Source organism: Periplaneta americana, chromosome 1 (genome assembly GCF_040183065.1).
Source record: "Periplaneta americana isolate PAMFEO1 chromosome 1, P.americana_PAMFEO1_priV1, whole genome shotgun sequence".
NCBI lineage: Eukaryota > Metazoa > Arthropoda > Insecta > Blattodea > Blattidae > Periplaneta > Periplaneta americana.
Genome location: NC_091117.1, coordinates 157,848,042 through 157,875,737, shown reverse-complemented (window position 1 = coordinate 157,875,737; position 27,696 = coordinate 157,848,042). Strand labels below are relative to the sequence as shown.

Genomic DNA, 27,696 nt, shown 5'->3' with positions numbered 1-27,696 from the left:
GAAGAGGTTATAGTATTGCTAATGGAAATGTTTGCCATACATAGCGTATTTGTGCTACGAAGATATTGGATCCTTTGTGGCCGAGAGGACAACGTTCTCAGCCGATCACATCATTACAAAGCCATTGATCATTAATTGCATTCTGACCTTGTTGCAGCATCTGCATGTCCCGCTAGTTACAGCCACAAAGCTAATGTAATTGGAACAGGTGTTTATTGCTATTCCATGCGCGCGACCTTGTGTCCTTCAAAAATTGTTTCACACTAGTTATTGCTCTGCGCACTTTGATTCAAAAGTGTTACAATGATATTTCTGTGCGCACCAATGACACTGTAATGGACTATGCGAACATACACTAACTTAATCTGTGGCGTATGCATTTTCACTGAAACAACAAAAGAAAGAGGCCAAATTGTTCTGTATGTGCATGAATTTGTTTTTGTATATACTGGGAGTTCAGAAACAATTTTTACAATGTCATTATTTTTTAAAATTTGAACCCTTTGACTCGTTCTGTCCCCATCGACAATTTTGGAGTAAAGTCACACATTCGTCAACACTGGGACCCCTTTACGATTTAATCAATCTGACGCAATGCTACCACTTAAGGCAAAATAGGGTAAGGGTCACATACCTTATCGATATGACATTAATTGAATATACAAAGGTATTAAGTTCTTATGAACCTGAAACCTTTGATTGAGTAGGAAATACCCACACGCATTTAGATCATTTTGTGTCCGTTATATTATTTCAAAATTTTGATTTGGACGAGAGACTACTTGTATGTTTTGCTTGGATTGCCTTTTTTCAGAGACAAGGTAAATCTACGACACGGTCGTCCCACTTTCGGTTCCTTCGAGACCAAGCCATGCCATGATTTTATCGGCCTTATTCGAAGTCACGAACATCGGATTTAATGGCAAGAGTGGTAATAATTGTATTATGGTAGATGGATGTCATTATAGAAAGGAGAAATGATTCTGTGATTGTAGTAAAAGTTTTGTATCAGACTAGGTTAGCGACCCACAATTAACTGCGATATAATCAAACAATTATTACTGTCAACCAACAAAGTAAAGTCACCTCTGAGTATCGGATTTCCTCAATTAATTTTTATGAGTGTCAATCAATGTAAAAGTTCAAAGGTTATGTAAATAAACGCACGGTATAAAAATGTTTAAAAGGATATCAGAAAATGAATATGGATTAATCAACATTCTCAATGGTTATCTTTTAAAGTAATTCTTTCTAATTAGTAATTTGAAACCAATCTTAATACTATATACATTTGATAGACGTCTTATGTAGTCTACATGTACTGAAATATTTGATCATTTCATATTCATTTTACTTTCAATACTGATCGGAACCTTCATTTGCAATTGTCCTGTGATATTGTATCATGCAGATCAATAAAGAGACATTTATAATCCTTGACCAGCAACCCTTATAAATCACGGAAGTAAATCTATATACCTAATTGGGAATATTGAAAATGGTAAATTTAATTGCATGTCACTTTAGAACTATTCGATATACCTGAATAATAGATAGCAACAGAAATAAATGGCTGCAACTATTAAACAAATTGGATGACGACCGCAATTTCCTGGTGTATGTTACATTAAAAAGGGAGGAAATAAAATGCGAAGTCTATAAAGCGATCGAAACATCAGTAACTATATAAAAAATATTTAATAATTACGAAACTGACAAAAAGAACTATGTTTTGATTACGATTATAATGATGATAATGTTGATGATGAAGAAGAAGAAAATTCAGGAAACAATTGTTTTATGGTATTTAAAGTAGGCGTAAAGCAACTAATCAAAACCTTCTTAAAAGTAGGGGAAACGGGATTCTTTTAAAATAAAGCAACGAGATGGATAAAATGCTTACCGAAGAGGAAGTTACGTGAACAAAACATTTACATTGTAACAGCTAGAAAACAATACTTCGGACTCTATACGTCATCAACAGCGCTTATGTAGAAATATGCTGCGAGGATGCTGGATTTGTCTTTGGGATGAAAGCCACATTTTTAGTAGGTATTTTCTATAATATATGTACAGACCCAAGTGTAAATAGCAACCACGGAACTAAAAAACGTTAATTCAATTTTTATAAATAATTTTTTTAATGTGTATGAGACACTGAATTGTCTTTCTATTGTAGCATACATAGGGTAGCGAATTATTCTACAGCTTAACATAAACATTGAATAAATTTACTTGGGTTCCTTCACGATATAATGTTTTTTCCTTTTCCTGAAAAGTTGCAAAACTGATTTAATGCCTTTCAATTCTGATCGATTCAATTATGAAACTGACAAAAAGAACTGTTTTGATTACGATGATGATGATCATGATGATGATGATGTTGATCATGATGATGAATAGTTTACTTTCCAAAGCGTGTCACATGTAGGTCTAGGTTCATCCAGAAGTGTATTAAATTATTGTGTTACGTTTGAAGACATTAATCAATACAGAAATGGAAAACAATAGCCATCCCCCGATTCGATGGAAAACAATGGCAAGTCCCTGGCTCAACTTATACATATTATTTCGAGTGCTGATTCGATCAACACTGGCATTCACATATTCCATCACCCCTTCGGCTCCCTATTTGTTTGTGTCACTTGATGGTAAAAGCATTAAGCCCTACAGACCGTCTCTTCGTTAGTCTGCGTCTACTCTATGTGTCTTGTAACAGCATTTCTTGGTACGCGGTGACTAATCAATCGTCTGCAGAACTACTGCCACTTAGATTTGCTGCTTTCCTTCATAACTACTTTAATAAAGAAATGATTAGACGGAATTAAAAAAAAATGGGCAGGGTCTTGGTAGCAGTCCTCCTCTATGTAGGCAACAAGCTTCGCAAGACTGTCCAAATGCTGGGTAACTTTCGGTGCTGGACCCCGGACTCATTTCACCGTCATTATCACCTTCATCTCATTCAGACGCTAAATAACCTAAGATGTTAATAAAGCGTCGTAAAATAAGCTACTATAAAAAAAAAATAAAAAATAAAAAATAAATAAAAAAAGACTGTCCACAACACAAGTAGCATACATTTAAGCGCCCATGTTTACTGCACATGCGCAATTCATTGTACCTGGAACAGTGAAATTAGGTGGCCCGAATGAATGAATGAGTGAATTTTTTTATTCTATTGGGTTATTTTACGACGCTGTATCAACATCTCAGGTTATTTAGCGTCTGAGTGAAATGGTGATAATGCTGGTAAAATGAGTCCCGGGTCCAGCACCGAAAGTTACCCAGCATTTGCTCGTATTGGGTTGAGGAAACCTCGGAAAAAAACCTCAACAAGTAACTTGCCCCGACCAGGATTCGAACCCGAGCCACCTGGTTTCGCGGCCAGACGCACTGACCGTTACTGCACAGGTGTGGGCGAATGAATGAATGAATGAATGAATGAATGAATGAATGTTACATGTGTAAATATTCATTCTGATAAGGGAGAAACCAAAGGTGAATTTTTTAGTAGAGGAGTAAATTGGATTTTCTCATTATAGATACTTTTTTTTATTTATTTACTTTTATTCATTCATTTTCACACATTCATATATTTATTTATTTATTTACTTAGTCTACTTGAATTATTTATTTATTTCGAAAATTCAATTATTTACTTAATTTCTATTATATATATATATATATATATATATATATATATATTAGTTTTCAATAAATTATTGAAGTCCTTTTTTAACTGTTCAGTAAAGATGAACAAAACTAACTGCCGCTCTCGCTCGCTCTGTTAGTTGCAGTTGTCTTTCGAGTCTCGTCTCGTCATTCTCGTGCGCTTCGACTCTCGCTCATCATTCTCGAAATAGCATTTGGTCGGCGTGGAAAGATTTCGTAACTTTGAATAACATACATCATTGAAAAAATAGCATTATAAATGTTTAAATGAGACAAAAAGACAAAACAGAACAGTATGTTAGTTAGCAAAATGTTCTGGTTCTATTATGTGATATCTATGGTTACATAAATAGAAAAAAATCAATTCTCAAACAAATTTGCATTTCTAAGAAACATAAAACATAACGTTAATAGTTCTTTACTTGAGATTGCACACTTGATCTCAAACATATTAAAATAAAATTCCTATACTTTTAATAAGGCCTAGTAATTAAATAAAAACTGGAGAACTGATTATTAGGCCTATACACTGAATTGTTGAGAAGATGTTTCAAATTGCTATTTGATTGTTTATACATATATAACAGTTGCCAAAGTAGATAAAATTCAGTCAGGTATAAAGAACTGTGGCGATTCAGTGCTGCTTGACGTTCGGGACTTCGGGAGTGATAAATATCAAGTCTCGGAATACTCACAGAAGTCTTTACGTCAACGACGCGACGTATTACAACATTGTCGTGCGGGTTTTCGGCTTAGCGGGCGCTGTTAGTCTTGTTTTCTCGATCGTTATTCATCTCTACTATTCAGTTATTGAAGAGAAAAATTATGAACGACTATCATGAATTTGTGAAAAACTGTAAAAACAGGAGCCGTCTTCCTATGTTTTACACATTCTTTCTCTCTCTCTCTCTCTCTCTCTCTCTCTCTACGTAAACCACGAAGAAATTTCATAAAAATAGGTAGATATGAGCGATATTACGAGAAAGATTCGTATATATCCCACAAGCAATGATGGCACATAGAAATATATTCTAAATTAAATTGAATCCGTGGAGCGATAGCCCAAGGAGGGGGGCAACGCCAGCTGGTCTCATGTCCACGTGTCTCAGCAGAAGTGAACGACTATCTAATTAGAACAGGAGCAACGGTAATCAATACCATGATTCCACTAGCAGTTATGACTGACTTTGCTAATCAGTCCAGCTCCTCAGTTTTTTAAGAAGCTAGCTGGCAATTGGTCCCATACATTAGTCGAGATTCCATAGAAATTTCTTCTCCCATAAGGATTCCAATCTATGCTCATTCTATATCCCTAGTCAAAGACAATGCAGCTACTGCGCGGGACGATTGTAAATAAATAGGCCTAATAATTTATCTGTTCAAGAGATTCTACCAGGGCATTCGATAAAATAGGCCAAATAATGATAATATACTGCAGTTACTGTTTCTCACTACATTTATTTAGGTTCTTTTTGACATTACACACTTTGCCATGTCAACAATATGTTGCCAAATCCTTGGAACACGGCGAACTCCATCTGCAGCATCATTTCTGGATCTCTACTTCACTGATCGATATAAAGCTCTTTGGATGTCAACTCTCGATTGAAAGCGAATGCCTCTTGCAATAGTTCGTTATAGTTCTTGCAACGCCGTAAAGCACTGGGTTGCATTTTTTTCGTATTGTAACTTGTATTTTTATGAAACATCTTTGTTCATACTTACTGAATATTTTACAAATAAGAAACAGTCCCTATATTCGCAAAATGAATGAATGAATGAATGAATGAATGAATGAATGAATGAATGAATGAATGTCCCATGTTTGGCAAAGACCTCCTGTGATTGGGTTAGAACCCCCTCGACAGGGATGGCTCAAGTGTACTCTCTTGGTGAGCCAATCCAGGCGAGCTTGTCGTGTATACTTGGCAAACACGTCAGACATCTGAGCCGTGGTCTTCCATGTCCTCTCCTTTCAACGTAGGGGTCCCACATCGTGACTGCATGGGTCCATCTTGTCTGGTGCAGTCTCGCCACATGTCCCCCCCCCCCAGGTCCACTTCGTTGCCGTGTCTCGTTCTGCTGCGTCAGTAGTGTTCGTCAGTCTGTGAAGTGTTTCATTTGTCATTCTGTCTCGTAGCGTGATGCCCAATATTTTTCTTTGCATCTTCCTCTGGCATGTTTGTATACTTGACCGTTGTTTCTCGGACAATGTCCAAGTTTGGCAGCCGTATAGCAAAACTGGAATTATACCGTATATGTCTCTATACTAAAAGCCAGGTTATGAACCGACTAAACCGGAAGCAACGTTCTGTTGCTCTCTTTCTGAGCTCTGTTGCCACATAGTGGCGCGAGATTCAAAGCGTGTTCAGCGTTTGTCACCGATTTGTTTAAAATAACTACTATATATAGTTCTCGATAACACTATCAACAATATTAGTAATTAAAATTACTGTTTTTAAGAAAGCACGAGCTAATGACGATGGTACGAAATGCGACTCGTAATGCACGTGGTACTGCAAATGAACTGGGAAGTTTGGTTACATTGTCTCCGTGATTCCGTTGCCAGATTTTCGTTAGCAGACGACATTTTCACGCAAGGTCCAATGAAAAGCTCCGTTCTCCTTCTCCCCTCCACCCCCCACACTCAACGTGTCATCACTGCACAGAGTACCCCTCTAACCCGCACTTTCCTCTCGTCATCCCAACTACTTCCTGTTTAGTCGGTTCATAACCTGGCTTTTAGTATAGTGCCTCGAACTTGAGATTGCGGTTGATTGTCTTGTCCGTCCATATGAACTTCAGGCTCCAGAACGCCTTCGATGCCGATGAAATTCTTCTATTAATCTCTTTATAGTTACTTAAAGACATTTAATATTTCACAATCATGCAACAATCGCTCCTTCATTACGTAGTAAAAGATTCCGATGATCACCGCTATGAGCGTTCATTTTCAGTATTGTTGCCATTACTTATTGAATACTTTAGTTTTTATAAATGGTGTTCTTTAAATTCTGTATAATTCATTGTGTTTCAGACCCCACCCCCGACACGATGAAGTACTCTGTTGTAACGGGCGCCCTTCTGTGGGTTCTCTTCGTCAGCGTATCACCCAGCTCTCAAGGAGACCCTATCCCAGACGCAGCTAGAGCACCGCCAGGATCAGGGTCGAGCGGTGAGGCTCTGAGTCCGGCGCAAGACGTGGCAGCACAGGGACAGGGCCCAGAAGAAGACAAGCGTGCGTGGCGTGACCTTCAAGGAGGCTGGGGCAAGAGAGGATGGCAGGATCTTCAAGGAGGCTGGGGCAAGAGAGGCTGGCAGGATCTTCAAGGAGGATGGGGCAAGAGGGGATGGCAAGATCTTCAAGGAGGATGGGGAAAGCGAGGATGGCAAGATCTTCAAGGCGGTTGGGGCAAACGGGGCTGGCAAGATCTTCAGGGAGGCTGGGGCAAACGGGGCTGGCAAGATCTTCAGGGAGGCTGGGGAAAACGAGGATGGCAGGACCTGCAGGTAAGAATCCATACAAATGAAAATTACTGCACATATCTATATATAATTTGAACTGGTAATGGAAATTACGGGAAAACGGCTGAACGGATTTTAATGAGTGACCCCTCATTTTCATGCCTGGCATCCAAAGTTTTTCGGAAAAATGGTAGTTTTCAATGAAATGTCAATTTTCCTACATAATTTTCCTATTTTCCAAAATCCATCTGTTCTCAGTTTTGAGAACTAATTTTATTGAATCACGGCCGACTTGATTGAATTTCAGAACAAAATACACACTACAATAAACAATAGGCTATTACACGAAGACCATGACCTGCAGGATTGCCGACATATTTAGAGTTCAATTCAATTTGTTATTAAAAACTGATTCTGCAGTGTACAATTTTCTGAGTACAGCTGTGTATTGGATATTCAAATCTACGAAACTTGAGGTGGTTTGATGATATTATTACCATCAGAAATTAAATATTATTATAGTTAATATCATGATGCATCTATTTTTCATTAATTGTACATAATATTGATGTTATATTGATGACATGAAAGTGAAACGTTCTGAGGTTATGTAAGTAAATGTAGAGAATATCTTAATTTAGATCTTCATTTCAATAATTTACTGATTGGCTGCTATATATAACTAAAAAACTTAAGTAAGATAATAATATCGTTATTAAAAATCAAATATTTTTATACTTATTAACCCAGTGGGGTTGGGTCTTTTTCATATACTTAATGGTGGTGTAGTGTAGATATTGATATGTGTCTTCAGTATTGGCTCGAGAGAGCGCAAAAATTACAGTTCCTAAGGAAAGATAAAAAGGTATTACTTACTGATAAAATAAGATGCCTAGAAAATTTTATAGTCTCCAGATCATTTCAGCAAGATCTCTTAGTAGGATAAAATGATTTTACGCTTTACATTTCAAGTTCTACATGTAGCAGCTATACGAAAATGCTATTGTTCGAAAGCTTAGCAAACCTGACATTTTTTTAACTTTTGCCTACAATCCACAATGACCTGAAATAGCTACTGCTATCGTCCTGGCATTGTTACTTGCGTTTTCGCGTTGAAACTCAAAAACTGAAGTTGGATAGGTTGAAGAAAAAGTATTTGGCCTAAAAAAATCCATTCAGAGGGAGTATGTTTCATTATTATGGAAGCAAATAACTATCAAAAGGACAAGTATTCTTCATTGAAAATAAATCTGAAAAATTTTTATTTGAACGTCTAACGAACTTAGTTTGCAGCAGCATTTGCTGCACAAGCCACTAGTTTTTTATATACTCTATGTGACATTGTTGACATTTTACACAAAAGACTAATAATTCACCTTTAGCAGATCATATGATGTTTATGACAAAAATAGATTGAAAACCATGTTTCGTTTCAATATGACGATGGTCCTGGTATTGGTGGTGGTGGTGGTGGTGGTGGTTGTAAAGGTATTAAGGGGACCGGGTAGTGATTAGGGGTCAAAAATACGGTTTTTTATTTTGTTTTAAAAAGTACAAAACATGCTCTTTAAGACAGCAGATATATTGTGCGGGTATCTCTGTAGATAAGCCCTTTAAATGGCCTCTTTAAATTTGAGAGCGCATGTATTTCACACTTCCTTCTTTCTATTTAAATGCAGTATTCCGTAAGTTGATATTTTTCAAACTTCAGTGCATTTTTTTCTAAAATTACTGAATCGATTTACATTAAATTTTTACAGTGTTTTCTACATCCTAGTAGGACTACTGGTTAAGAATATCGCACACATATCACGAGGAAACAAAATGAAAAATTTTGTTAATCAATATTCAACTTTTTTTTTCTGTTTCACTAAGAGTGAAATATTTAATTAAATTTTGCTTCAGAATTTACAATATAGCCTACATTACTTGATAACTTTAGGAAATGAAAAACATAAGAGTGAAGATCGTAGAAATTAATGTGCACTTTAAGTCTGAGATACATTTTAGCGAAGTGGGAAAATAGGTTATCAGTTAGGGCCTTTATTTTGCATCTAGATTTGAAACTAATTAGTTGTCTTTTATACCACTGAATTTAGAATGATTGGTTGTATAAAGATGGAAATTTTATCCCACTCTGCGCACTACAAACCTACAAATATTTTAACTAAACTTATGTACTGAAATTCTTCGGTGGTAGGACTACTGATTTTGAAACTTGACGCGACAATGATCATGACGATTAAGATAAATAATACTGATACAGATTCCAAATGAGATTATAATAATATCGATGATTATATAGTTATTATAAAGTACTAACTAATATATGAGTATGAGTACTAGTAGTTGAAAATAATAGATTTTATTTCTGAACAAATTTAGCAATCAAGATGAATTAACAATTAGTGGCTATGGAATGTTTGAAGAACTGGAATTAGTTTTTTAAAGGTAAAGCAATTCCTTTCTATGTGATTATGTACAGAATGAAGCTTGAAAAATACGCTGAAGTTTATTAGCCGTTTGGCTTATTTATTAAGATACACATATTTTCCAAGTTACAGGAAAATATTTTAGGTCTTGAAACAAGAAGTGGTTTGAAGCAAATTTATTATGAATGTGGAGGAAACTTCGCTGCCAGATTAAAAACGTTTTGGACAAAAATTCATCTGATTAATGATTACATATCCTGCATTAATTAATATGTTTGCATGTGAAGTTCATGATAAAATTAAATCGGAAAGACCAAGAATTAGTGATATTAAGGTAACAGAGGTTCTCATGAAAGCGAAAACCTACCTAAAAGAAAATCCGCTATCAGCCAACAGTCTAATTTGTTAAGCAGTTTACAGCAGAAAGCCGGAGAGAGCAGTCGCGTGTGCACAAATCGCTTACACAGTATAAAGGCTATTGGCCTGAGGAAGAAACGAAGATTACAGTAAGAGAAGATGGAACAGTGGTTACGGAAAGAGACATCAGGAAATGATAAAGTAAGTGAATTAAGTAGAGAGGAACGGAATAATAATGCAGGCTTGAATCAAGTAGAAGTAGATATGAAGAACCAGGCTTTAAGACTAAAAGTAGATAACATCTGTGAAAAGATAGAAGAGTTGATAGAAGAGAATAACAAATTAAAGAAGAAGATGAGTGGATACGACCTCAAGTTGAGAAAAGATAACTTAATAATTTTCGGGGTTGAAGAAAGGGGCCGGGAAAAAGAGATGGATACCTTTAAGAAAGTGAGAGATTTATGTGAAGTTATCTTTAATATAGAGTTGAGAGAAGAACATGTCGACCATACGTACAGATTAGGGAAAGGAAATAAAAGGCCTATCTTCTTGAGCCTCAAGAATACAAAAGTAAGGGAAGTTATTCTGAACAATCTAGGACGGCTCCGGGGTTCAGGAGTGAGGGTGGAAACAGATATGTCATTTGAAGTAAGAAATAGAAGAAAGCGACTACTACCTTATATGAAAGCAGCGAGGGCGAAGGGTCACTTTGCTAAAATGTACGAAGATAAATTGAAAGTGAACGGAAAATGGTATGATCTGGAGTTCTGCCTGAGGAATGAAGATCATCCAGAATTTGGACTAACGAGAAGAACGAAAGAGGACAAAGTCGACGTTTGCTACATGAGCGAAGGGAAGGAGCAGAAGAAAATCATCCCAACTTCAAGGACGGAACAAGTCATTGTCGCAGATCACATGATAACAGGAGCGAATAGTAGTGAGTTCAGAAACCCACATGCTGACGTACGAGGAAGTGTAGAGGTGATGACACATCGAGAAGATAAGTGTAACGTGATCAAGCAGCGTAAGCAGATTCCTAGTCTCCATACGATGGCAGTAATGTTAGCGCACTCCAGAAGGAATGCTGACAATAACGGAACAAGAAGCACAGGTGTTAGAAAAAAGGCGAGTGGGGATAAAAAGAGAAACCAAGAGTCAGGAAGTGATAGGGAAGAAAGTAGTGAAAAGATTAAGGGTGCGAGTGTGAGTGGAAATCTAGGATGTGGAAGTGAAAGCGTGGGGGGGAATAAAAGAGGAATAGAAGAAGAAGAAGGAAATAGAAAGAAAGACAGAGATAGAAATAAAGCAGAGACAAGCAGTAAAGAAAGGTCAGAACCTGCGACAGCTGAGGATATAGCAATGTTATTAGATACGATTAAAAAATGTGGGGATATGATCAAAAAGTGCTAGTAAAGGGTAATTGTAATTGTAAATGATAGAGAAGTATAGGGGAGCGAGAAAGTGTATAAGCTGATGTGTAGAGAGAAATATAAGATTTATAGGAAGTGAGAGTATTGTGAAAGGTTTAGGTGTAAGTGGAATAGAGAGAAAGTTGAAAGTGAGCGCAAATATGAATGAGTGAAAAGTGAAAAAGGGTTAAAAGAAATGAACAAGTGACAGCATAAAATTAGTACTGACATTTGAACGTTGGAACAGTAAATGAATATAAGAGACAGATAGGAGAAAAGGTCAAAGAACAAGTAAGGCAAATAAGTCAATATGATAATTTGTAGAGAATAAGTGAAATTGAAATCTTAGTGAATAGTAGTTAGAGGAAAAAGGGGGTTTCAAAGGCATATATAAATTTAGATATATTACGATTAATGATCACATAGAGAATAGCAAACGAAATGTAGGAGAAATACTGAAAGGGAGATTGAACAAGTAATAATAAAAAAAAGGACATAGTTCAATTGGTAGAAGTTGTGTAGACATGTACTGCAAATATGTGTTAATGTAAGTGTTAATGGTGGCACCGGATACAGAAATGTGAGGTACACCATTACATGTAAAGAAGTGCTGTGACCAAATATATCAAATATCAAATATCAAATTTGTTGAGCAAACTCTTAAGTTTTATGAAAACTTCTCAAAATCTATCCTTACAAGCTTTAAATAATCTATAATAATAATAAATCTGTAGCCGAAATTTTTCTGGTAATTTTCGATTTTCCAAAAATAATTGGCCCTAACATATATAATTAACCACCCTGAAACCGAAAATCGCTTTTTTGAAATTTTTGTTTGTCTGTCTGTCTGTATGTTTGTTACCTTTTCACGCGATAATGGCTAAACCGATTTATATGAAAATTGGAATATAAATTAAGTTCGTTGTAACTTAGATTATAGGCTATATGACATTCAAAATACGTTATTTAAAAGGGGGTTATAAGGGGGCCTGAATTAAATAAATCGAAATATCTCGCTTATTATTGATTTTTGTGAAATATGTTACATAACAAATGTTTCTTTAACAATAATTTCTGATACGTTTTATTCTCTGAAAAATTTTGATAGGACTGATATTTAATGAGATAAATGAGTTTTAAAATTAAAATAACTGACATCTAAGGCAGTGTATTGAAATAAAAAACAAATGACTTCGTCTATAAGGCGCCTTGGACACAACAATCGAAAGCTATGAAACAGTCTACAGACAATGTTTCTGTGTATGTATGAAGTAATATCGGAAGCTAAATTAACCGATTTGTATAATTAATTATTATTTCATCATTGGAAAATGTAGTTTCTCTGGATGGACATAATGCTATAATGTTATTACAGTAACTTGTGAGTGAATTGAGGACAGGTAAGATTAAAATAGCTTCTTATGCACAGAAAACTTGATAGATTATTCTGTTTATTTATTTCCTGTATTTATAATAATGTTTATGATCATATTCATTTTTATCTCAGAGAATTAACGAACAACGAGAGTGTATTGATTTAGTATGCATTAATAGTACGTTAGCTTAGCAATCTATTATTTTATAATTCAAATTTTAACTATGCTCAATTTAATCGTGTTAAAATACATAAAATATATATGAAATAAATGCAATGCAAAAAAATTGGGTAATGAGCCAAGCAGATTATGTTGCGCTGTTGTAAAAGTTGTTCCTCCTGAGATTCAAGAGCTCCCACAACAAATTAAAAACTTTCTAATTCGAGTACATCCGTTATCAACACACTTTTTCATAATCCCACATATTCTTATGATAGCCAGTAACATGCCATTCGATTTTAAGTAACTGCCATTTCAGTGCATCTAGCATTCGTAATGACCGTAGTAAAATAAAACTCAAGGTTAGTCACTCAAAGTTGCAGACATTCACTTAAATCTCCGTGTTTTTCACACTGTCAATAATTGCGTAACTTGCTTTCAAGTGAGCACACCTAAACATATATACACATTTATACAAAAGACGGGAAAACGAATTGTATGCATATCAATGAGACTTTTGTCATGTTCCTAATGTAGTATGTGAATATACGCAAGCCCACTGAAAATAAGGCATTAATTTATATCTTCTTTATTTTTGTTCATTTGAATTGATTGGGATACCGATATTTTAAATCCAAGATTTGGACGGCTATCATTTCGATATACTACTTAATTCTAAAATATATATCTTTCAAAATATTATTGCCCATGTCCAATAATGTGTTATTGCGAAATTTTATCTGTGTAATCATGTTGCCAGTGTAGTATGTCAAGCATTGTGGAAAGAACGGTCACTTCATTTTCTATAACATATGTCTTTCAAAATATTATTATTTTTGGTACGACCGATAGATAAATTTCGGCTCACGATGACACCTCAACGATTAAGACTGGAAACAAGAGAATTCTCTAATTACCATCAGCTGTCTCTGAAATTCAAGTGAAAGCACACATAGACATGAAATTACGTGAAATGTATGTCAGCACAGCTTCAGTTAAATGTACAGATCTTACAATTATTTTTTCTTCCCCTCTGTAGTCGTACAACGTCACATTTGTGGCGGGGAGGAAAGGAGACAGCAGAAAAATTAATGGTGTTTAATACGCTGACAGCCACGACTAAGATAAAGCACTTGAAATTTAGCGGTGACTGACCGGCAGAGATAAATAAACAAAACAAATAAATATATAAATTTAAAACAAAGTTGAACGTCAGGCACATGATGAAATATTTTCTTTTCGGTGCCTGATATACAATTGTTTTAAATTTAGTTAAACCTGGCAGGCATTTGGCTAAGGAGTATTAATTCATATAAGTGAAGTTAAGTAAAGATTCATCTTTATGTGCGAGGAAAGCTTAGTAAAACAATTCCTTTTGGTTGTCTATAGTTGGGTCTCCGAAACTTTCGAAAATTTAACAAACAGTTCATTTGAAAACAGAAGCAGAAAGGAAAACCCGGGCAACGCCGGGTACTTTCAGCTAGTATAATATAATATAATATAAACATAATAATAAATCTGTAGCCAAAATTTTTCTGTTAATTTTCGCTTTTCCAAAAGTAATTGGTAATAACAATTAAGAAAAATGTTAAAGGAATTGTCACTGCACCAAATGAGTGGTCTCTGGAACAAAATGATCGCATTTTAATATTTTAAATACAATTTAAATTAAGTAACATATTAAACGATTTATCCTTCTATCAAACACGAATGTTCCCTGGATCAAATGTCCTATTTTAATTATGTAATTACTTTATATTTATTTCTAACGGGTGCAGCGGAGCGCACGGGTACGGCTAGTATTTTAATAATTGAAGACAGCTGATTAAAAAAATAGCTACAAATTTTCAATACTTGCATTAAATAAGATGAAAATTGAACCGGAATGGTTATCTCAAGGACTGCGGACAGATGAGGGTGCACTCTCAGCAGTGGAGCCAATACACACTTACTGTGGAATATGGACAACAGACAGACACGTGCACAGACTAAATCCTAATTGTATAGCCGCTTAGTTCATCTTGATTGCTGAATTTGTTTGACAGAATTAATTTCAACTATATTACTTTTATAATAATCCAGTATAATGACACAAAGTAACATACAATATGACTATCTGTATTATAGACTTTAACACGTATATAATAAAATGCTGCTAGACAAATTAGATTATTATGGAATTAAAGGCGTTGCACACCAATGGTTTCACTCACATCTAAGAGTAGGAAACAGGAAGTCGCAATCAATACAACTATGAAATCTACCTCGACATGGGGAACTATTAATAATGGAATTCCTCAAGGACCAATATTAGGTCCCCTACTCTTTCTAGTGTTCATAAATGATCTTGCTCCCCTAAAAAAAGGTGTAGGGCATCCCATGCTATTTGCAGGTGACACAAGATTAGTAATTACAGCCAATAACTGCAAATACATTCCAATCTTCAACAGAGGAAATTCTCTTCAAAATATGTGACTGGTTCTCAGTCAATAAATTCGTATTAAATTGTAACAAAACTGTAAAATAATGTAATTTAATTAATTTAATTTAAATCCTGTCCAAATTCAACCTCGTAGAATTTCAAACGCAATAATTAACAATAGGTCCCTATTAAAAACAACAACAACAACAACCAAATTTCTTGGCTTAAAAATCAATAATGCGTTAAATTGGAAACATCATATTAATTGGAAAAATAATATTAAAGAAATTACTAAATTCAGCATGTATTGCTATTAGATATATGCAAAAGATAGTAAATTTATTTTATTGGGTTATTTTACGACGCTGTATCAACATCTAGGTTATTTAGCGTCTGAATGAAATGAAGGTGATAATGCCGGTGAAATGAGTTCGGGGTCCAGCACCGAAAGTTACCCAGCAAAAAGATAGTAAATATCTTAAATACCTTAAAAACAATATACTTTGCATACTTCCACTTGGTAATGAGTTTTGGAATAATATTCTGGGGAAATTCCACAAATAGTAACAGTATATTCCTACTACAAAAAAAAGAGTAGGCCTAATAAGAATAATAGTAGGTAACAAATCTAGGAAATTGTGTCGGATTATTTAAATAAAACTACAAATAATGTCCATGCCTTGTGAATATATTTTTTAATTAATAATCTTCCTCGTATGTAATCGTGAAAGTTTGTAACTAATTCAACAGTTCATAGCATAAATACGCGACAAATAATCACTTTCATAGTCCATCGGCAAGTCTATCGTGTTATCAAAAAGGAGTACGTTATATGGCACTAAAAATTTTAATAGCCTCCCTATCGATATTAAAAATTAAACTCAAAACATAAGATTATTTAGGGCCAAATTAAAGAAGTACCTAATTTCTCACGCCTTCTGTTCTGTAGATGAATTAATGACATTCAACAACGCTTCATGAAATTGATACTAAAACTTTGTGTTGTACTAGTAGACTATATTATAAACCTCGTCTGTATACATTTCAACTAGACTTTGACTATAAATTAAGACTTTATAGTAGTAAAATTATTTGACTTGTTCCATATTATAGCGGTAAAGCAAGAATACCGTGGAATGTTAATAAATACAATACAATATGTGGTATAATATAGGTTATCAATTAATTTTTGGTTCACCTATTGCAGATCTAAAATATTATGTGATAAAAAAAGTAACTGCTAGACAAGAGGTTTTGCAATATGATGATTTTCGTAATGACGATAATGATGGTTGTGCCTGATGAATTAGGTAAAATTATTTATCATACACATAACTAGCTTCTAACTAACTAACCCGTTGCAGAAGATGCGACGACCAAGAAACGCTTTCTCAAGTCTTGGGTTTCTGCCATCATGGAGAATTGCTCCGAATCAACAGATATAATACGGTTCGTTCTCTCATCGCATCTTCAATCCGTCAGAATGCTTCGTATGAGGTTTATGAGGAGGTTGGTTGCGTCTCTTCTGATGGCTCTACTAGACGTGCTGATATCATCATAATTGATCGGCAGAAGGATGAGGGTGTCATTCTTGATCCCATAATCCGTTTCGAGATGCATGAGCAACAGCCACAAGAGGTGTGTCGTGAAAAACAAGTCCTATATGAGTCTTGTTGTCAGCATCTTGGAGCATCACACATTGGACAGTTTTTGGGCTCATGTTCGGTGCCCGTGGCACTATCCCACGAAAACTTTAAATCAACTTAAACAATTTAAAATTTGTGATCCAATGATTGATGCCATAGGATCTCATGTGTTAAAATCATCCTTAGCTATAATTAGTAATCATTTGTACCCAACAAATTTTATTGTAAACTAGCCGTACCCGTGAGCTCCGCTGCACCCGTTAGAAATAAATATAAAGTAATTACATAATTAAAATAGGACATTTGATCCAGGGAACATCAGTGTTTGATAGAAGGATAAAACGTTTAATATGTTACTTAATTCAAATTGTATTTAAAATATTAAAATGCGATCATTTTGATCCAGAGACCACTCATTTGGTGCAATGACAATTCCTTTAACATTTTTCTTAATTGTTATTACCAATTATTTTTGGAAAAGCGAAAATTAACAGAAAAAGTTTGGCTACAGATTTATTATTATGTTTATATTATATTATATTATGAAAAAGTGTGTTGATAACGGATATACTCAAATTAGAAAGTTTTTAATTTGTTGTGGGAGCTCTTGAATCTCAGGAGGAACAACTTTTACAACAGCGTAACATAATCTGTTTGGCTCATTACCCAATTTTTTTGCATTGCATTTATTGCATATGTATTTTATGTATTTTAACACGATTCAATTGAGCATAGTTAAAATTTGAATTATAAAATAATGGATTGCTAAGCTAACGTAATATTACTGCATACTAAATCAATACACTCTCGTTGTTCGTTAATTCTCTGAGATAAAAATGAATATGTTCATAAATATTATTATAAGAAATACAGGAAATGAATATACAGAATAACCTATCAAGTTTTCTGTGCATAAGAAGCTATTTTAATCTTACCTGTCCTCAATTCACTTAAAAGTTACTGTAATAACATTATAGGATTATGTCCTTCCAGAGAAACTACACTTTCCAATGATGAAATAATAATTAATTATACAATCGGCTAATTTAGCTTCCGATATATTACTTCATACAAACACAGAAACATTCTCTGTAGGCTATCTTTCATAGCTTTCGATTGTTGTGTCCAAGGCCCCTTATAGACGAAGTCATTTATTTTTTATTTCAATACACCGCCTTAGATGGCAGTTATTTTTATTTTAAAACTCATTTATCTCATTAAATATCAGTCCTATCAAAATTTTTCAGAGAATAAAACTTATCATAAATCAGTTTCAAAGAAACTGTTGTTATGTAACATATTTCACAAAAATCAATAATAAGCGAGTTATTTCGATTTATTTAATTCAGGCCCCCTTATAACCCCCCTTTTAAATAATGTATTTTGAATGTCATATAGCCTTTAATCTAAGTTACAACGAACTTAATTTATATTCCAATTTTCATCGAAATCCGTTCATCCATTATCGCGTGAAAAGGTAACAAACATATAGACTCAGACAGACAAGACAAATAGACAGACATACAAACAAAAATTTCAAAAAAGCGATTTTCGGTTTCAGGGTGGTTAATTATATATGTTAGGATCAATTATTTTTGGAAAATCGAAAATTACCAGAAAAATTTCGGCTACAGATTTATTATTAGTATAAATAGATGATTTCCTATGTTTTCGTATCATTTATCTTAATGTTTTCTTTTTCCATTCAAATTGTCACACAATTGGTTTTAATGTTTATTATTTATGAATTGATTAGTAGGCCGATCTATTCGAACCCTTATTTAGGGCGGCTTTTTTGTTAAAAAAGGCACGTGATGAACTTCAAAATCAAGACAAACCCTTAAATTGGCAAAACTTCATTTCTCACACTAGTTTATTAAACCGTGTCGGACTGTAAAGAAAACAACTATCGCAATGTCCATATTTTATATGTCGTAGAGTATTATAGTATTGTGAAATTTTAATTTTCCTACCAATTTTTTTCTATTGTTCTATTAAAATTATAGCATACTAGTGGCTTGTGCAGCAAATGCCGCAAACTAAGTAAATTATACGTTCAAATAAAAAAAAATCAGATAATTTAATTTCAATAAAGAAACCAGACATTGTGAAAGTTATTTTCTTCCATAATAATGAAACAAATTCCCTCTGAATGTTTTTTTATGCCAAATACATTTTCTTGAACCTATCCACCTTCAGGTTTTGAGTTTCAACGTGAAAACGCAAATAACAATGTCAGAACGGTCAGTGGGTTTTTCATGAGGGTCTAAATGATAGCTAATTCAGGTCATTGTGAATTGTGCGCGAAAATTAAAAAAATATCAGGTTTGCATCTTGGTATATCTGCTACATGGAGAGCTTGAAATGTAGAGGGTAAAATCATTTCATCCTGCTAAGAGATCTTGCTGAAATGATAGAGAGACTACAACATTTTTAGGTCTCTTATTTTATCAGTAAGTTTTTGTTTTTCCTTAGGAACTGTAATTTTTTCGCTCTCTCGAGCCAATACTGAAGAGAATGACGCATATAAATATCTACACCACACCGCCATTAAGTATATGTAAAAGACCCAACTCCACTTGATTAATAACTATAAAAATATTTTCATTTTTAATAACAATATTATTACCTTACGCAAGTTTTGTAGTTATATACTACATAGCCGCCATTCAGTAAATTATAGAAATGAAGATCTAATTTCATATATTCTCTACGTCTATTTATATAACCCCAAACGTTTCACTTTCATATCATCAATATAGCATTAATACGTATAATTAATGAAAAGTAGTCGCATCATGGCATTAATTATAAACCATCTCAAGTTTTATAGATTTTAATATCCAATACACAGATGTACGCCTAAAATTACACACCGCACAATCAGACCTGTAAATTATTTTCAGAAAGCCTTGAAATTTTTAATAACCAATTGAATTTGAGCTCTAAATATGTCAGCAATCCTGCAGGTCATGGCCTTCGTGTAATAGCCTATTGTTTATTGTAGGCTAGTGTGTGTTTTGTTTTATTCTGAAATGATGCAATTAGTTCTCAAAACAGACGAGAGATGGATTTTGGAAAATATGAAAATTATGTAGGAAAACTAACGCTTCACTGAAAGTTACTATTTTTCTGAAAAAACGTCGGGTTTTGAGCTTCAAAATCAGGAGTCATTTATTAAAATCCGCCCAGCCGTTTTCCCGTAATTTCCATTACCAGTTCAAATAATATATATAGATAGCCTATTAATCTGTTGTATCCTATAGGATACTTTGCGAATTTAAGGGTTAAGGCAAACTATTCATGAATTGAATAAATTATGAACTGAAATACATTTAGGGCCGTATTCATCAACGAGACTTTGGATGAAGACTTCCCAAAGTCGACTTTCGTAGTAAAGTTTAACTTCGTTAAGAGTCCTTTCAAAGACAATACTTCTGAGACTTTGACTTTGACTTCGGTAAGTCGAGATTTGACGACCTTGTTTTAATGTTGGCAATAAAAATCACTGCCTTCTAAACGAATTAAATTAATAGATAGTTAAAATAGAGTAGGCATTGCCACAATCAAAGCCATCTTTTGAGTCACAAATCAATGAAACAATTGAACATCGGTGCATGTTAAGCAATTGTTAATCGTTCTTGCAGCTTTACATAAGAATAATATTATTCGAGGGCTTATTGTGAAATTAACAAAGTACAAAAATTGACATTTTTAGGTCTTTACACCAATCGATAATAATTTGTTCTTCTACCGGGCCACAAAAAATCGTAACTCAGTTTGAACAGTCTTGTATATAACGCAATTCATAACCACAAAACATGATGGTATAGTTTATCTGAAATAGTATTGCCTGTTAAGAATTTTGTTGTGAATAAAACATCCATTGTAGTTACGTTAGTTTCACATTAAGCCTTGATATTATTTCACTGTAAAATAATTTTGTTGTGAAGATATGGAAGATAAGATTCCACCAATGACAGACTATGAAAGAAGCATAGCTATTATCCTGCTGACAGTTGGCAGAGTTATTCCCTGCATGTCTGCAGAAACTATTTAAAAATTATCTGAAATCTATATGCGGAAAAACATTATTATAACGACCACAAGGATTATAAATTAACAGAATTTCCAACTGTATAACCTATTCTTTATAGAATTAAATAGTAAGAATCAATATTAGGCTATTAATCCTTACCTATAGAGTATAAAATCGCGATGAAATAAGTTGTATTATTTATTGGTGTAACAGATAATCCTCTTTGATTATTCATCAATGAAAGTTGAAACATGACGAGGATATTTAATACTGTCTGTTTATCAAATCTGTACCTTGATTTGAATTTATAATCTATAATAATACGCTAAGGAACATGAGCAGCTTTAATAATCTCCTAGATATCTTCAATATTCTCGGCAAATTCAACAATTTCCAAAATATCAGCCATTTTCCTGATGTCCACGAACTAAAGTCAAAGTCAAAGTCTAGATTTTCGGCGACTTCGAAGTAAAGTCACGATTGAAGTTTAATTTGCTCAAAGTGTCGACTGTGAATATGAAAATGGTGACTTTTTACTTTCCAAAGTCAACTTAGGTCCAAAGTCTCGTCTATGAATACGACTCTTAATGTACAAACTGAAGTTCTCGAGGAAATATTTCTCTATAAGCGCTTAGTGTACCATAATTCGTAACCGATTCATAAGTCGAACGGCTAGATCGTTGGTCTCCTATAGGTCTACTGGAGAACAGGATTGAATTTCCGGAAAATCCGAGTCAAATGGCTGGTTTTAGGGTAAGTTATTCTACATACACTCTTTTTCTCTTTCTTGATCTCACCAATTCTTCACCGTCACCAACACCGCTCCGTTAAATGAAAACAAGGTTACTTTAATATTAGGAGAAGTAAGGAGGTTACAAACTCCGTATCATATTCCTTAAGTCTTTCAAAGTGAACCTCGATCAGGATGAAATTGTAGTTTTGTTTCAAATGATAAACATGACTAAATCTTCAGTATTAGGAGAATTGTGAAAATAGAACACCGTTAGTTATCTCTTCCATGATGGCGACGTATTGACAAATATATTTAAGACATGTTGATGACGTCAAAAATAAACGAGTTTACCATATCGATAAAATGGCGTTCGTGCATTCATCGGGGTTTTACGTCATTTCAGTGCATACACAAGCTCTTATTTTTAGTCGTTTTCAATTCACATTACACTCATTCGATTATCGACATTCATGTATTCGCGACGACGCGAGAAAGTTCCACCTACAAGAAAGTCTAGCACAGAGAAACAAACCATACTTTTCCACTATCATCCACATTTTTAGTTCGAGTCATTTCTTTTACTTTATTCTGTAGTTTATATACATAGATGGAATTCGCCATTTTTACTTCTACAGAAAACAGATTAATTTGTTTTCGTGATGAGCGCCACGCGATCCATTCGTTTCATCCCTCTTAAACAACATCAAATTGGTCGTGGTTGCTAAGTAGCACTGACACCAGATGCATTTCTTTCTTTAGAGGTCAGGTACAGCTTACAGCAGTAAAATTTTGGAAATATTCAACCTTTTTTTCCTACATTACTGCATGTTGTACAATAATGAAAATTAGTATGTGTAAAACGCTATCCTTCTGTTACATTATTATTAAAAAAAATATTTCTACGATTTAAAACAATTATTTATTTTTTTTTTTAAATTTAGTTCACTGTGCAGTGATGAAGCGTTTCCCATATAACTAAAAAACGATTCAATATTCTGTTATGAAATTTTTAATGTGTATTTACATATCTCTATATCTACAATATAATGTAAGATCGCTTCCATACCTTTGATAAATTGTCTGATAAAAAATAAATTCGTTTAAAATGGTCAAATATCTTCTAACACAAAATAAAAATATATATTATTTATTAAGGAATGTAGTTGACAGAGCATATGGTAAACATGAGTTTCAGCAATAAAATAAAAGACAGAGAACATGAAAAAGTTAACACGTTTATGAGTTATTTATTTCTTAATTCATTTATTTATGTCTACAATAGGGCAAAGCCCCAATTACAAGAGACAGTACAAATATTTGCTTAGAACGTAAAATTGGAGACAATATTAAAAAAGAGATAAAACAGATGCAAGTGAAAATACAAATGAAAAATGAAAAAAAAAACAGACAAATAGGTATACTACCTAAATAAAAGACACAGACATAGATATAAATGAAAAATGCAAAATAAAAATAAATGAAAAATAGATAAATATAGATATCATAACCAAAATATGTAAAATGTAGCTGTAAATGGCAAATTACAGAGTAATAAGGTAAATGCTTCATCACTGTATGTAAACTGCCACCATTTTGAATTTTGAAAAAATATATAAATTTTTTTTTAATCGCAAAATATTTTTTTTAATATAGGAGAAGAACGGTGTTTTATACATACCAATTTTCATTATTGTACAAGATACAGTAACTGGAGGAAAGAAATGTTGAATATTTCCAAAAATGTTATTGCTGTAGGCTGCACTTAACCCCTTAAATCAGCAAATAGTAAAACGAGACAAGTTAATTGGAGATTCACTTTCGTACAACGCAATGAATAATCAAATAAATCAGACATGAAATGATTTGTGATCAGGGACAGATTTGATTTGCATTTCTGCAACCAGGCCTAACGCTATCAAATCATGAGAATATCCCGTAAATATTATTGTTATTCATACTGGAAGACGTAGCGAACTTGCTTTTCGAATTAGAGGCGTTATTGTTCCTCGGTTACGTGAATTTTGCAGCATTAGCTAGCGCTACCAAAAATCATGAAAAGAATATCGCTAAACTTCACACGCTGCCATCAGTCAGTCCGTGTGAAAGCAGCGATAAAGGATATTCCTATGTAAGGTGAGCTAAAATGTTTTCTATCTAACGATCTGTTTTATACAGTCAGGCTAGACATATTGCTTATAATGTCACTGTCATGATTTACAAATCTATTACGCTTAGCGACCTTTCTCCAGTATGGGTAACTTTAGGTAGCAGCGAGTTGCATGTCAAGACGTATGGCGTCACATGGTATGATTCTACCAGTCGCCGATACCCATGTTCACTATGTCGATCAGTATACAGGGTGTTAAAAAGTATCCAATATTTTAGGAGGTGCTAGTATGCATCAAAACAAGAAAATAATGTCTAATAAACATGGGTCCTACAACACATACTTTCTGAGATCTGAACACTTGTTCATAGGAGGTGCTCAATGTGACGTCCATTCATGGCAATGTATTCCTCTGCCCTTCGGCGTAAAGAATCACGCACATTTTGAAATTTGTTTTAATACATTAATAAGAAAGTCCTGATAACGATCCCCAGTTAATTTCTGTGGTAGCACGTATGGCCATATTAATCTATCACCAAGAACGCCTGTCCAAAAGTTGATTGAGAATCAGTGCTGATGCCTTGTTTCTTCAACTGCATGGACATTTTCATCATCCTACACATGCTGATTAGGAAAATTCACAACACCATTTCTGCTGAACCCCGTTCAAATCCACAACCAGACTTTTGTTTTCAGTATTCCTTGCGACGTATCATTATTCCATGCCAGGGATGTCAAATGCGGTATGATTATCTGATAGTTTGCTGTATTGCAGGGCAGAGAAATGCCATGCCATGAATGGACGTTACATTGAGGACCTCCTATTAACAAGTGTTCAAGTCGCAGAAAGTGTGTGTTGTAGAACTCATGTTTATTAGACATTATGTTCTTGTTTTGATCCATACTATCACCTCCTAAAATGTTGGATACCTTTTTAACACCCTGTATGTAAGTAGTACCAAGTTTGTATTAATATCTTATAGTACCTCACGTATTGTACATGCTCTGTTTCGCGTTCATGTCAAAGTAAAACTGAATAATATTTTTTTTTTGTTTAATTCGTTGTCAAAGTATAGACCTACGTGAAAGTAAAACTGAATAATAATATTTTGTTTAATGCGTTGTCAAAGTATACGTCAAAGTAAAACTGAATAATAATTTTTTGTTTAATACGTTGTCAAAGTATACGTGAAAGGAAAACCGAATAATAATTTTTTGTTTAATACGTTGTCAAAGTATACGTCAAAGTAAAACTGAATAATAATATTTTGTTTAATACGTTGTCAAAGTATACGTCAAAGTAAAACTGAATAATAATTTTTTGTTTAATACGTTATCAAAGTATACGTCAAAGTAAAAGTCAAAGTGAAACTGAATAATCATTTTTTGTTTAATACGTTGTCAAAGTATACGTCAAAGTAAAACTGAATAATATTTTTTTGTTTAATACGTTGTCAAAGCATACGTCAAAGTAAAACTGAAAAATATTTTTTTTGTTTAATACGTTGTCAAAGTATACGTCAAAGTAAAACTGAATAATAATAATAATAATAATAATAATAATAATAATAATAATAATATTTTGTTTAATACGTTGTCAAAGTATATGTCAAAGTAAAACTGAATAATATATTTTTTGTTTAATACATGTCAAAGTATACGTCAAAGTAAAACTGAATAATAATTTTTTGTTTAATACGTTGTCAAAGTATATATCAAAGTAAAACTGATTAATAATTTTTTGTTTAATACGTTGCAATCCCATTATGAATTGAGTAAACTTTCTTAAGTAGACTGTGCATGTAATGCGGACTCGTTCACATTATTTTATAGAATCTATTAGTATAGTGTAGACGAAATATAGGCGTTACACATCAGAATATTTCACTTGCCTGTATTATGCTCTTATCTCATCCTTTTTAATTTATATACATTTCAAAACGTAAAACGTTAATTCAATCATTTCAAATAGTTTACAGTTTTTAATTTAATTTCCATGCAAATGGATGAATAACAAGTACATCTAGAAAAAGCTCAACCTTCCACTCCGCTCGTCTTCGCTACAAGGTTTTGAGCACTAGCAGCTACTGATTTCACAGATCTGAACACACTTTTTTTTCATCTTTCGTTCGCTTTTCCAGCTTATTATATTTTCTCCTGGAGTCTGGACGGTCGCTTACAGAAAATATATTGAAATCTGTTCTCCTTAATAGTCTCATTTGTATGACTTCCATTTCGCAGATATCTCTCCTGCGAGGATTCTATAAGACACTGCCATACAGCAATGAAACAGACGTCACAACTTAATATTTTTTTTATAATTTCAAAAGTGCTGAATCTTTACGTGTCACAGCTTATTTCTCCATCTATAAAATTCGTTACGCTCAGTTTATCTTAGGGTTGGTATATCTCATGAAGAAGCAGAGTAAACTATTTTATTGATTTCACTTTCTGCACGCTTGGCACTAGAGAAGGATCGACTGTTTGAATTAGTTTTACATTTGCACAAGCTTTCGACTCTGTCTCCGAGAGAATTTTACAATGTAAATAAACGATAACTAGTTAATAGCTTTCTCCCATCCTCTTCTCCCAATTTATAAATTAAAAGTCTCATCTCCACCATTATATTCCGTTAATTGTCAACGATTCCTGACGTTTAATTTACAACGAGAAATAGAAACGTTTGAAATCATTTTGGCAGAGAAATTTGGTATTACATAAAACAAGTGAAATACTTTTATTGAAGTAAAACAAATGCATTCTCGACCCCACTGTCCGTTTTGAGAAGGATGATCAACAAGCCAATAACGTTAACGATGAAAAGAAGTCTATTTACTACCCGCTTCAGTGAGAGATACAAAATGAATATTAATACATGTGAAGTGAAAGGACTTCTTTTTGGCGCTAGGGGAACTTCCTTTAAGTTAACCAAAACCATTCTCCTTTCTCTTGAATTTTCTAATAAGAACATTAAAAAAATTGTCTAATAGTATCGAGAGATTCATTATTCATTTTACACAATCACTTGTATAATATTATGTATTTTTTTACTTCATTTCATTACTCTTGAATGTATTTTCATCTCATGTTTCTCCTAAATCAAATTGTACTTTGTTTTAAATTTATCATTTTTCCGTATTCTCTCCGCAATCATATTGTATTTTTAATTTAACCTCTGCTTTGTATTCTGGATCCTAGTGGTCAGCCGTAGGTTTCGGCCAGATGTCCCAAATTGTGGAATTTGTGTGTAAACAGTCTATGAATTTAAAAAGTGACAGGGGATTTCAAGAATTCCCTAAGATTACGTATCATATCTATACGTAAAGTTGGAAGGGATGAAGTAACATTAGCGACACCGAATAGAGGTATGTCAGTGGAAAGAAATAAGGGACAGAAAAGTTATAACTTAAGAGATTGGTGCATGAGTGACAAAATATAGGAAAGTGATAAAGTGAAAATAGTATGCACGAGTGACTAAACGTAGGAAAGTAATAAAGTGAAAATGGTATGCATGAGTGACAAAACGTAGGAAAGTAATAAAGTGAAAATAGTATGCATGAGTGACAAAACGTAGGAAAGTGATAAAGTGAAAATAGTATGCATGAGTGACGAAACGTAGGAAAGTAATAAAGTGAAAATAGTATGCATGAGTGACAAAACGTAGGAAAGTGATAAAGTGAAAATAGTATGCATGAGTGACAAAACGTAGGAAAGTGATAAAGTGAAAATAGTATGCATGAGTGACAAAACGTAGGAAAGTGATAAAGTGAAAATGGTATGCATGAGTGACAAAACGTAGGAAAGTGATAAATTGAAAATAGTATGCATGAGTGACAAAACGTAGGAAAGTAATAAAGTGAAAATAGTATGCATGAGTGA

The 27,696-nt window shown here is 33.7% G+C and overlaps 1 protein-coding gene across 1 annotated transcript in view; it reads left to right on the top strand.

Moving 5' to 3' along the window:
• Mip (Myoinhibiting peptide precursor) overlaps positions 1-27,696 on the top strand; it is a 434,384-nt gene that overhangs the window by 305,144 nt on the left and 101,544 nt on the right. The window contains exon 2 of the mRNA XM_069830320.1: positions 6,710-7,182. Within this exon, the coding sequence (XP_069686421.1) occupies positions 6,727-7,182 (456 nt within the window). The 5' untranslated portion in view covers positions 6,710-6,726. The remainder of the gene's footprint in view (positions 1-6,709; positions 7,183-27,696) is intronic.